Source organism: Carassius auratus, chromosome 50 (genome assembly GCF_003368295.1).
Source record: "Carassius auratus strain Wakin chromosome 50, ASM336829v1, whole genome shotgun sequence".
Taxonomy (NCBI): Eukaryota; Metazoa; Chordata; class Actinopteri; order Cypriniformes; family Cyprinidae; genus Carassius; species Carassius auratus.
The window spans coordinates 3,003,623-3,016,775 of record NC_039292.1 but is presented as its reverse complement, the minus strand read 5'-3'; the positions used below and the strand labels follow the sequence as shown (position 1 = coordinate 3,016,775).

The following is a 13,153-nucleotide window of genomic DNA, read 5'->3' as shown; positions in this document are numbered from 1 at the left end:
ATTTGAGTCAGTTCGGGAGTTCGCAGCGCAAATCCTTTGAGTCCGTTCGGGAGTTCGTAGCGGGTTCGCGAATCATTTGAATCAGTTTGGGGATCGCGAATCATTTGAGTCAGTTCGGGAGTTCGGAGAGTGAATCATTTTAATCAGTTCGAGAGCTCGGAGCGGAATCGCGGATCATTTGAGTCAGTTTGGGGATCGCGAATCACTTGAGTCAGTTTGGGTTTCGCGAATCATTTGAGTCAGTTTGGGAGTTCGGAGCGGATTCGCGGATCATTTGAATCGATTCGAGAGTTCGGAGCGGGTTCGCGAATCATTTGAGTCAGTTCGGATCGGAGCGGGATCGCGAATCATTTGAGTCAGTTCGGGAGTTCGTAGCGGGTTCGCGAATCATTTGAGTCAGTTTGGGGTTCGCGAATCATTTGAGTCAGTCCGGTAGTTTGGAGCGGGATCGCGAATCATTTGAGTTAATTCGGAGTTCGGGTTCGCGAATCATTTGAGTCAGTTCGAGAGTTCGGAGCGGGATCGCGAATCATCAGTTCGGGAATTCGTAGCGGGTTCGCGAATCATTTGAGTCAGTTTGGGTTTCGCGAATCATTTGAGTCAGTTTGGGAGTTCGGAGCGGATTCGCGGATCATTTGAATCGATTCGAGAGTTCGGAGCGGGTTCGCGAATCATTTGAGTCAGTTCGGGAGTTCGTAGCGGGTTCGCGAATCATTTGAGTCAGTTTGGGGTTCGCGAATCATTTGAGTCAGTCCGGTAGTTTGGAGCGGGATCGCGAATCATTTGAGTTAATTCGGAGTTCGGGTTCGCGAATCATTTGAGTCAGTTCGAGAGTTCGGAGCGGGATCGCGAATCATCAGTTCGGGAATTCGTAGCGGGTTCGCGAATCATTTGAGTCAATTTGGGAGTTCGGAGCGGGTTCGCGAATCATTTGAATCAGTTCGGGAGTTCAAAGCGGGTTCACGAACCCTCTATATAGAACCCCAAATGAACCCTTTTTTCTAAGAGCGTTGTCCAGTGATCGGCTGTTACTGTAATGCAGTTACTTTTGACAGTAATACAGTAACGCATTACTTTTTAAATAAATTAACTCCGTTACCGTTACCATATCGTGCATTGTCCGTTATGCTTTCACTTTAGTTGAGCATAAAGACAAAAACCTTTTAGTCAAATGTAAGCTGTGTCTTTCTGGTTTGAATGTCCTATCCTAGCCCACGAACTTCCAATCCATGCACTCAGATTTTGTAAACCGTACCCTCGGTTTTTGAATCTGTAGCCACAAATTCATAATCTGCGTGCACACTTTTGCAATCCGTTCCCATGGATTTGTAAACTGTAGCCCACTCACGGATTCATGCAGCAAGCTCCTACGTGTTAACATACAGTTTTAATCAGTGTTGGGTAAGTTACTCAAAAAAAGTAATCCACTACAAATTACTAATTACTGCTCTAAAATTGTAATTTGATTACATTACTGATTACTGCATGTAAAAAGTAATCAGATTACTAATTACTTTACTTTCAAGTTACTTTGAAAACCTATTAAACATACAAGGAAAAAAACTACAAACAAAGTGAAACTCAGTTCTTTCCGTAATTTAATATTGACTGAAAAATATTAGAGAAATATGAAAACAGCAACTTGAATTAAAAATGCAATGCATTTCTATAACTTAACATTCTTAACATAAACTTGCCTAACAATGAAAACTGTAGTCTTTTTAAATGTATCTACAGTAGCTATGTCTTAACTACATCGGTGTCCTTCCAAGGAAGCTTCTATTATTACAAGTCCAGATGTCTGCGGTTGTGGAGACATATTCCAAACGATCGAATGTTTTTTTTTTAAGTACATACTCCATATCCGCATAGGGCTGTCACTTTTCGTTCGAAAATCGATTGCACAATCGATCGGACCAACCAAAAAAAGTTTCGAAAATGAAAATAGGGAATCGATTTTGAAATAATTATCGATTTATTTAAAATAATTAAACAATTAAAAAAAAATATAGATGTAAAAAACTTGTGTTAGGGCTTACTTTATATCATGTTACGCTGGCTCGGGCTTGCGCTCCAGTTTGCGAGGTAAATGAACGTTCATGTGATGTGTTTCGATTAGCGCGAGAAAGATGTGAAATGGATGCTGAGTAGATGCAACGGAGGCTTGCCTCTGGCGAAGATACGTTTTGGTTGCACCAGCAACTAAAGCAAAGTTCTGAGGTGTGGAAAAGTTTTGACCGTGTTTATAATGAGAATAATGAGTGAATAATGACGCACCATCAGTGAGTGCAGGAGCGCGCTGAAGACAGTGGATTCAATCATTTTCCTCCACAAAAACATGTAGACCTAGCCTAATCTCTGCGAGTAAAGGTTTTTCAAATGATAACTATATATTAATTAAGGCTTAAATGCATAATGTGGACCGAGTATTTACGCTAATGTTGGCATTATTCTATTATTAAATGTCAGCTGATATGTGGAGAAGAAAACCCGGCGGAGCCTTTATCTTAATTTCGTTATTGCCAAATACCCATCTTAATTTAAAATTTATCTTAATTTAATCTGTTAAAAAAGACTCGTTTTTATTGGTGCGTTTTTTTATGTATAGGCTAAATGAGTCTATGTCTATTTAGAGTGCTGAGATGTTACGATGTTACAGAGGACTTATTTTATTTCTTTATTCCAAGTGGCCTAGTCTACGTTAGTTATGAATAAATTATGTTAAAACATGTATGACTCATGACTCATTGTTGACAAAAGGCAAAAGAGCTGTGTATGTATGCGCATATCTGAATGTCGGGCTGCGCTGCACACGGGTTCGGGCTTTTAAAAAGCTGTAAATCAAAATGTAATACTTCTCGGGCTCGGGCCGAAACCTGTCGAGCTCCGGTCCTGTCGGGCCTAACTTTTAAGGCCCGATTAAAGCTCTAATGCCAATAAATAAGAAATATTGCTGACTTGTGCGTTTCCAAGCGCTCTCGTTCGTCCGATATGTGGCGTTGAAAAAAAAGGAAACGTCTTTTTTTTAGACTTGGAAAATCGATTTTACAATCAATTCAATGAACACTTATGTCTTAAAAATCGAAAATGCTTTTTACACAAAAGTGACAGCCCTCCATCCGCATAGAATTTATCTAGATACCTTGCAAATATCTTTCGGTCCTGCAAGGGTACAGAGCTGTCCGTCACTATCATCGTAAGCAAGTCTCTAAATTTCCTCCACCACACACGCTGCTACAGCTCTTCACCTGTCCAGAAGTTACCTTCCCTCCCGATCTTGAACAAAAATCTCCGTCCATTTTAACAGCACGAGTTCTCCAGTAATTCATTAAAGCGCATGCTCAATAACTGACGCAGCCGCCCCAAAACGTGATTAGAAATGCATTTTAATTTATTTACTTTAATATTTTTTCTTACCAATACATTTGTAACGCAAGTAACGTAATTTTATTGACATCAGTAACTGTAATCAAATTACATTTATTTTAAATGTAATGAGTTACATTACTGCGTTATCACGAAAAGTAATTAGAATACAGTTACTTTGTAACGCGTTATACCCAACTCTGGTTTTAATGAATATTATTATGTGGAATGGGTCTACAGCAAAGTGTCTTAAGTGATTCTCTGTATGTTTTTCTCATACAGGCAGTGGTGGACAGTAACGGAGTAGCTTTACTTCGTTACTGTACTTAAGTACATTTTTCAAGTATCTGTACTTTACTGAAGTAGTTTTATTTTGAGTAACTTTTACTTTTACTTCACTACATTCCAAAACATAAGATCGTACTTTTAACTTCACTACATTTCATAAAACATATCGTTACTCCCTATAATATATCACGTGCTCCAACACGCAGAAGCGGTGTCTGATTCATCATGAACGAACTGAGTCTTTTCAAAATAAACCTTTAAATCGGATCGCGAATCGCACCAAACGATTCGTTTACGAATTAGAATGATCCGATTGCAGCTGTTCTGGAGTCGACCACTCACTGATTCAAATTAACCGTTTAGTGCGAGTCTACAGAAGTAAGAACCGTGAAATATTGTGAGCGCGTGCGTCTGATGTTGCTAAAAGTAAGTTATTAATATCGGAATTTAGGATTAATTATTGTAACTGAAAATCATATTTTTTATTATTTATTTTATATATTTTATTTTGATAATTTAGAATTATTACCGAAATACAACCTTTTTTTTTGTTTCAAACAGTTCATTGAACAATAATAAATTAAGTGCCTGAAGCTGACAATGAAGTAAATGTATAATAATTAGCAAAGATGATTAATTTAGCGCTGTAAACGCGCGTGTGAGGGGCGGAGACGCGCTTTGGAGCGTCAGACGCGCTTGAGGACCAAACACAGCAGAGCGGTAGGAAACTTCACTCCTCTCTCTTTTAGTATAGCGATTTATTTTTAGATATTTGATCTGAGTCTTTCATAGAGTTGTAGAGTTAGAGTTATTAGAGAAATATAATTATTTTTTACATTGATTCAGATCGGCACTTCGGAGCCTGTTCGCGACTCGGTTGATTCAGATCGGGACTTCGGAGCCTGTTCGCAACTCGGTTGATTCAGATCGGGACTTCGGAGCATTTTCGCGACTCCGTTGATTCAGATCGGCACTTCGGAGCATGTTCGCGACTCGGTTGATTCAGATCGGCACCTCGGAGCCTGTTCGCGACTCGGTTGATTCAGATCGGGACTTCGGAGCATGTTCGCGACTCGGTTGATTCAGATCGGCACTTCGGAGCCTGTTCGCGACTCGGTTGATTCCGATCGGCACTTCGGAGCATGTTCCCGACTCGGTTGATTCAGATCGGCACTTCGGAGCATGTTCGCGACTCGGTTGATACCGATCGGCACTTCGGAGCCTGTTCGCGACTCGGTTGATTCAGATCGGCACTTCGGAGCATGTTCCCGACTCGGTTGATTCAGATCGGCACTTCGGAGCATGTTCGCGACTCGGTTGATACCGATCGGCACTTCGGAGCCTGTTCGCGACTCGGTTGATTCAGATCGGCAATTCGGAGCCTGTTCGCGACTCGGTTGATTCAGATCGGCAATTCGGAGCCTGTTCGCGACTCGGTTGATTCAGATCGGCACTTCGGAGCATGTTCCCGACTCGGTTGATTCAGATCGGCACTTCGGAGCATGTTCGCGACTCGGTTGATTCAGATCGGCACTTCGGAGCCTGTTGGCGACTCGGTTGATTCAGATTGGGACTTCGGAGCATGTTTGAGATTTTTTTTAAATTCAAATCTCGAATCAGGAAGTGTTTGTCAAACAGTTAATTGGTGATAAATGAATATTTGAACTTGAGGCTTTTTTTTTAGACGAGTAACGTTAGACAGACATGAATGTTTATCAGAACGGTACTGAAAATAAGTAAATATTGTAGCTGATGCTAAATGTCTAGCAGGCTTGCTGGTGCTAACTTGAGGTAATTTTTATAAATAATGTACAAATATTTTTATTCAACCACCTATATATATATATATATATATATATATATATATATATATATAGATAGATAGATAGATAGATAGATAGATAGATAGATAGATATAGATATATTACATCTGGGGAGAAAAGAAAGGATGTGATGTTCAGAACATGGTAACTAGTAATTATCAAAGAGGGGAAGAGATGCACCCCGTTTGGCCAGGGGTGTTTTTACACCGCAGACAAGGTTTGAGAAGGAAAAAATCATTATGAAAATATAATTATATTTTCCTTAAGATGTTCTTCCTAACTTCAGACCTTATTATCTTGTCATATATAACTGTGGTTTTCTGTAAAACCACAAACTTTAAAATACTTTTTTCTTACTGATGAAGATCAGATTATCATCTCTGTTTTCTCTCAGGTACATCACAGTGTAAGCTTCACAGTGAACATTACTCTCGTAAGCGTAGTCCATATCAACAACAAAAATATATCTTGACTCCATATAGTGGTTATTTGGGAAAAAATCCCAGGTATTTTGAGCAGTAGCAGTGCTAATATAAAATTTAATTAGCCTATATAAAATTGCAAACATCTATCAGTACTTTTTTACTTAAGTACATACAAAATTGAGTACTTTTGTACTTTGACTTGAGTAAAATTGAAAAAGGAGTACTTTTACTTTTACTGGAGTAATATTTTATTATTTGTATCTGTACTTTTACTCAAGTACTTGATTTGTGTACTTCGTCCACCACTGCGTACAGGTGAAACATTGTTGAAAACATGCAGCCTGTCTCTACTGTGGAGTCGCCGGCTTTCAGTCAGCTCCTTGATATGATAACATAGATTTCATTTTTAAACAGCATTTATATATATTTATACACACACACACACACACACACGTATGTATGTATGTATGTATGTAGGTGTTTTATTTATTTCAGAAATCATTTTGATATACAATATTCAGTTTGTGCTGGTCTGACTTAATCAAAATAGTGTTTTAAAATTACTTTCTGTTTTACTTTGTGTCTGTATAGACCATAACGCATAAAAGCGCATTATTGGGAACATTAAAGTTCTTTAAAAAAGTAACTAAAAAGTTACTTTTAACAGTAATGCATTACTTTTTGGTGTAAGTAATCAACAAAGTGATTGAGTTACTAGTAACTGTAACTAGTTACTATTTCTTAGTAACTAGCACAACACTGTCTAGGACTACATCATGTTCACACAGTGCCTATTTACTTCCAAATTCTCCCGATATGGGGACAGGAGACTTGTCAGGCAATAAATGGAAAAGCAAAGTAACTGGTGTTACTTTTTTGAAAAAGTAACTCAGATATTTTCTTGTAAATTAAAAGTAATGCGTTACTTTATTAGTTACTTGAAAAAAGTTATCTTTAACAGACATCATGCAGATGTACGAGCCTATCTGCTATCTGGCCTAGTCTGTATCTATGATTTTATGGTTACCATTGTAGTTTTTTTTTGTAAAGGTTAATGCAGAAAACCAGTCTCAGCCCACACCAACCTGAAAACCCTTCGTTTACACAGCACTCACATTAAGAGGCAGAAATTTTCAGATGAATGCTTTAACATTTTAGCTATTATTCAACATCTAACCACCAGCTGTGCACATTAAGTGAGGAACCTTCTAGATTTTCCTCACGCAGATTGTGTATTCAATTACAAGAAACAAAACTATTAGACATGTTTATCTTTTCGTTTTGTGTTTAATAAAGAAAACGACAGATCGACAGACAGAGCAATATGAATCTCTCTACGAATCCCAGCGGGCGTTTGCATTTTAATAGAAAACAAGTGCAAATGTTTTATTTGTCTTTCTCCTTCTGTTCTTTCTCTTTCTTGTCTTTCTCGGTTTTGGCCTCTTCTGCTTCGTGTTTCTTGATGAGCTCTTCCACTTCCTTCTGCTTGAGGACTTTGATTCTGGTCTTGCCGTTCTCTCGTGTCAGTGTGGCAATCTCCACTACGAGAGTGGACAGGAAAAGGGAACAGAATTAAATTTAAAGACTGTTCTTGCTGAGTCTACTGAAACAACATCATCTTCAGCATCTGTGAACAAGTATGCAACATCTTTCTGCATGTAAGAGTTTTAAGGTAAAGATAATAATAATAAAAATAATATTATAGTCAAACTTATATAGTCAAATGCACTAGACAAATTCAACATTTTCAACAAATAATTGTGATTTCATGTCAAGTGAAAAAAAAAGGGTTGCAATCGAGACCTAAAACCCATTCAATTTACTGAATGTCTATTGTTTAAAAGGGTTTGTTGTTGCATGACTGCAGTGTGTGTGTTACTGCAATCCAGTACATGATCAGCTGCACTAAGTTAAGAGCACAGATGGATTGTGGGTCTGTATATGGTGTCATGATCATTTATAATGCAGAAGGCTGCTCTCTGGCAGACTGCCCTGATCTATCAGCCTTATCTGCATGCTAAAACATTTATTCCATCTCGCCGAACACACACCTTTCTCTGCTGAGAGCTTGCTGACGTCCATGGTCTTGTTCAGCACTTTGACGGCGAGAGCGAGGGCAGACGACAGAGTCATCTCTCCCTCTTTATAGTCCTGCTTCAGCATTGACACAGCAGCCTGAAACACACAAACACGCACTTTTAAGTTTCTGAACTGAGGTGTTTTGATATCTTTTTTGTTGTTGTTGTTGTTGTCAGAGAATAGAACAGAAGTCTCGAATTAAGGACAGGTGTCTTGTCGCCATCTACTGGCGGAAACATGATATTATTACAGTGCACTAGTAGAGGAACATGGTGATTGGTCATACATTTTTTTTTTTTTTTTTTAAACACTTAACTTTAAAAGAAAAAACCTGAATTCCAACATGCAACCTCAGAGTTTACAAACAAAAAGTAATATGACAATCTACATGCTTAGTGATAAAAAGCAGTATAACGTAACATGTAAGATGCTTTGTGAGGACATCTGGGAACACTTCGATGTAATAACTCTTGAATATTCTGTGCTGATTTTTTAGCGAAAAATCTGATAGATTTTAAATCGTACTATCAATCAATAAAACAAAACAATTGCAAATTTTTCTTCTGAAAATAATCGCGATTATTTGCAATAATTTCGCAATCAATCTTCAAATGAATGCAGAAACAGCAAGAACAGTATATTTTAAATATTTCTTTAAATGGCTTCTTTTTTTAGGACTGAAAGTGAGTAACACTTAACATTATATAAACATTACAGTATAACTGAGAGCTATCAAGTTTACATTTATTAGTTAAAAAAACAACAACAACCACTTTTAATTTCAGTGAACGTAGATAATTATAATAAATGTCACATTTAGCTTCACGTGCCCTTCAGCAAGTAGGAAATATACAGATATTGAATAAACTTACACACTATTTCAAAGAAAAGCATTTATTTGAAACAGGAATCTTTTGTAACATCATCATGTCTTTAAGGTTCCTTTTGATCAACATAACGCATCCTTGCTGAATAAAAGTATTAATTTATTCCCAAATAAAAAAAGCTAGACTCCATATCAGCCTAGTAATTACTATTTTTCTATGTTTTTAACTGATTTATTTAAACCAAATGATTGTTATGAACAGATCTGGTTCAAATGAACAAGTCCAAAATCAATTGTACTTTCTAGAACTAGTTGGACAGTTGACAATGAAGCGATCCGAATGTGAATGTTGGTTTCACTCACTGCGCTGTTGTTGCCGATGCACGTGGCTTTCCAGCCTCCATAGTTTCCGCTGGGGTCACTCTGATAGAGCTGGAAGCCGTAGTGTTTGTCCCATCCCATATACAGCAGAGACACACCGAAGGGCCTTTTACCTGGCAAAACACACATTCTGTTAATATTCCACAGCCCACAACTTCACCAAGATGGTGTTAGAAATAGATTCAACTGTTTTTATATGTTGTACCTCCAAACTGTGTGTAAGCCTGTTTGATGTCACACAAGGCAGTAACCAGCTGCTCACAGGGAATGGGCTCCTGATACTGCAGCAGGTACCTGCACACACACACCGTCACACACTACATCAGTTCTGAGACTCTCAAACCAATGCAGTCTTTAGCAGGAGTCAAAGCGATGCTTCACTCACCTCTGTGCGATGAGCCTCAGCTCGTTTGTGAGGACGTTGGCATCTGACGTAATTCCTGCTACACTGCATGCCATGTCTCTGCGTTACAGAAGCACCACACACCAGTGCTGTTATTAGAGACTATAACTAAACTATTACAAATCATTTTCAGTAAATGCAAAAAAAAAAAAAAGAGACACATAAAATAGATTAAAATACAATTAGATAAATGCAACACTTTCCATATCAAAATTAAATAATATTTTTATCTTAAAAAAGACCAAAATGCACATAAGAAATTATTTTAACTTCTGCTTTTTTTTTATTAAATAAACTGGAAATATAAAAATTTAAGCTAATTTAATAGAGATTTCTCAAAAACATAATTACATGAAATATTAAAATATAAACATTAATACAATTCCTTCTAAACTGAATGAAATCAATTGCATTAAAATAATAATAAAGAACTAAAACAAGCTAAAATTGTAATAAAAAGCTATTTTAATAGATTACTCAAAAACAGAAATTGTATTAAACATTAATTCTAAATATTAATTAAAATATAAACATTAATGCAATTCCTTCTAAACTAAAAATCAATGCCATTTTAAAAAATATATAATAAAATAAAGTCCTAAAAAAAAAAAAAAAAAAAAAAAAAAAGCTAATTTAATAGAGATTTCTCAAAAAACAAAGTTTATTAAATTAAGGCGGTGTATACACGGGTTGTGATATGATACATTGCAACACTTTAAGCAAGGCGATATATTTGGATATTTCTTATTTTAGGAAAAGTATATATTGTAATGAAAGCGGTCATTAAAAACACCACTATATGGAAACCTTAGCAATAAATACATAAATAAAAATAGTTTACCCAGAACACAGTGAGATGCATTTGCAATAATCAGTCCCTGTAACATTCAACATTATTGAACCACTTTTTTGTGCAGTTTGAGTAAAGGGGGATAAATTAAAGTGCTTGCAGGATCCTTTAGTTAAATGTATAATACGTATAAAATGTATTTTTATAAAAAAAGACCACACATATATGTATATATGTATATTAGACCCTGCTTTAAAGGTACACAGTTTCAGTGTACAATTGTGTCACAATTAATACAGATATTGAACCTTTCCGCTTGGATTTGACAGGTTTTTACATTTGGTCATTTAGCAGATGCTTTTATCCAAAGCGACTTCGAAATGAGGACAATGGAAGCAATCAAAATTAACAAAAGAACAATGATATATAAGTGCTATAACAAGTCTCAGTTAATTTTAACGCAGCAAGGGCTTTAAATAATAGAATAAATAAAAAGAAAACAGATAGAATAGAAAAAGAACAGAGCGAGCTAGTGTTATTTTTATTTTAAGAATAGTATTAGAATAGTGAGTGTTAAAGTTAGAGGGTCAAATAAAGATGGAAGAGATGTGTTTTAAGATGGCTAAGGACTCAGCTGCTTGGATTGAGTTGGGGAGGTCATTCCACCAGGAGGAACATTTAATTTAAAAGTCTGTAAAGTGACTTTGTGCTTCTTTGGGATGGCATAATCAAGCGACGTTCACTTGCAGAACACAAGCTTCTAGAGGGCACATAAGTCTGAAGTATTTCCGTTTGTATTTATTTTCCACGTAGAATCGCTGAAACCATGACACGAGCACCACACAAACTGCACAAAACGCCTCCAAAATAAGAGAACGCCTCTTCACACGGGTTGCTGCAAGCAGAATTCAACTAGAAGAATTCAAGCCAAAAATCTAAATATGGAATAGTGCACGAAATCCACAAATATTTACTTTTTTTTATTACGAATATTAACGTAAATTTGTTTTATATTGAATATCAGTACAATTCCTTCCATATAATAGAACTTCAACACCCGGGAAACCTTAAAATCCATAATTGTCAAATCCTGATTTTAAGGCCAGAAATGATTTGAACCCAGACTTATTGAATTCCATAACAAACACTCACTCGTTGAGTTTGTAAATCTTCTCAGAGAAGAACACCTCGTCCAGAAGCTTGTGGATGTTCCTCCTCTCTGCCGCCAGCAGCACGCCGTCATTGGCAAGGATGCCCAGACAGGTGCCGGCGTGACCGATGGCCTCCATGGCATATTCTACCTGATACAGACGGCCTGCCAACACACACATAGACACACACACAGAGAGAGAAAGAGAGAGAGAGAGAGAGAGACAGAGAGAGACAGAGAGAGAGCGTTTACAAATGACCAGAACAAACATTTACATTAATGCCACACAATAAAAATAATAAAAGCGCTCACCCTCTGGTGAGAAAATAGTCGTTCTCGAGTCATATCTCCGAGACTGTTAAATAAAACAAAATCAAATTGAGTCACGATTAATTGTGATATTAATTTATTGTGAAGCACATTATCTGGATTAAAAATTAAGAAAATCCACTAATAATGCAACACTTACCATTATGCCTTTAAATAAAACGAAACCTGCAAACAAGAGAAAAAAAAAAGTTTAATTGACCATTAACAAGTTGCACATACATCAGTATTAACAATTATAATATTTAATAATGTGTTGATTTGTGCTGCTGCCCGAAAAATACTAACTTAAATAGTCAGTGAGTAACACAATTAAACAGAAAACAAGTCTAAAAACACATCTAACCTACCTAAATATTAATATACTAAGAGATTGAAGCATAAATGTGAATTTTAAAGCTGCTTTCGGTTTCTCCTGTATGGACGGTTTAGCTTTAGCATTAGCACATGCATCACAGCATGAAGCAGCAACTTTTCATTTCATTTAAATGTATTCTACGCTCAGTTCAATTCACATTAGTTCAGCTTTTCGCACAAGCACAGAAAGCTTTACGTTGTGATGGGCATCTTATATAGTGTGTAAAATATAGTAAAGTAGTATTATATTCATACCTAAAGACTTAGCTCGCGCTGTCTATTCACTGTTGCAGCTCCGCTGTAGAATCTCAGTGCAGCGAGAAGCGCGTCCACTCTGGATTCACTTCCGCGGTCTGTCACATGTGTCACGTGAAGCTCTGTGATTGGTTCCCTTTCTTTAGCGGTAGCGCTTGGATTCAGTTCAGCTTTTTTGTTTATTAACATCAACTTAAAACTATTACTTGTAACAACCACTAATTGCTCTAAATTTGCACCAGTGTCCCAAAATCTCTAAATATATTTTATATATAGAATTATTAAATAACACAGAAAAATTATCAATTAAGTAATGATATAATCTATGCCTAGAGCAAATCAATCCATTTAAATGAGTTTACAAATTATGAACATCAGTTTTTTCAAAAACTATACCTGATGCACTGATGTGTTTCACTAACAAAAACACACACACAAAAAAACAAAGTGGTTCATAAGAATCCCGTATTTGGTAAATCAGACCACAGTATACGTTTTGATTCACTAAAAAGAACTGGTTCACGAAAGCCATTTTTTTCTGAATCAGATTACTCTCTGCTTCCAGGTATTTTGTGCTGATTAGAGTGGGTGAGCTAGACTGAAAATTCTCGCGTATATCCTACAGAATTTAATTTAGTTTTACAGCGCCCCTAGTGTAAGGGAGGCTACATTACCATACACTT

The 13,153-nt window shown here is 36.7% G+C and overlaps 1 protein-coding gene across 1 annotated transcript; it reads right to left on the bottom strand.

Annotated features, from left to right (window-relative positions):
* Positions 1-7,169: 7,169 nt before the first annotated feature.
* Positions 7,170-12,599, bottom strand: LOC113066650 (proteasome subunit alpha type-4). The gene is made up of 9 exons (XM_026238587.1): positions 12,471-12,599; positions 12,001-12,026; positions 11,844-11,886; positions 11,534-11,696; positions 9,574-9,651; positions 9,394-9,482; positions 9,171-9,301; positions 7,954-8,077; positions 7,170-7,443 (listed from the first exon to the last, which is right to left on the bottom strand). Exons 2-9 carry the CDS (start codon positions 12,001-12,003, stop codon positions 7,289-7,291), a joined length of 786 nt encoding a protein of 261 aa, XP_026094372.1. The 5' UTR covers positions 12,004-12,026; positions 12,471-12,599; the 3' UTR covers positions 7,170-7,288.
* Between the last annotated feature and the right edge of the window lie 554 nt (positions 12,600-13,153).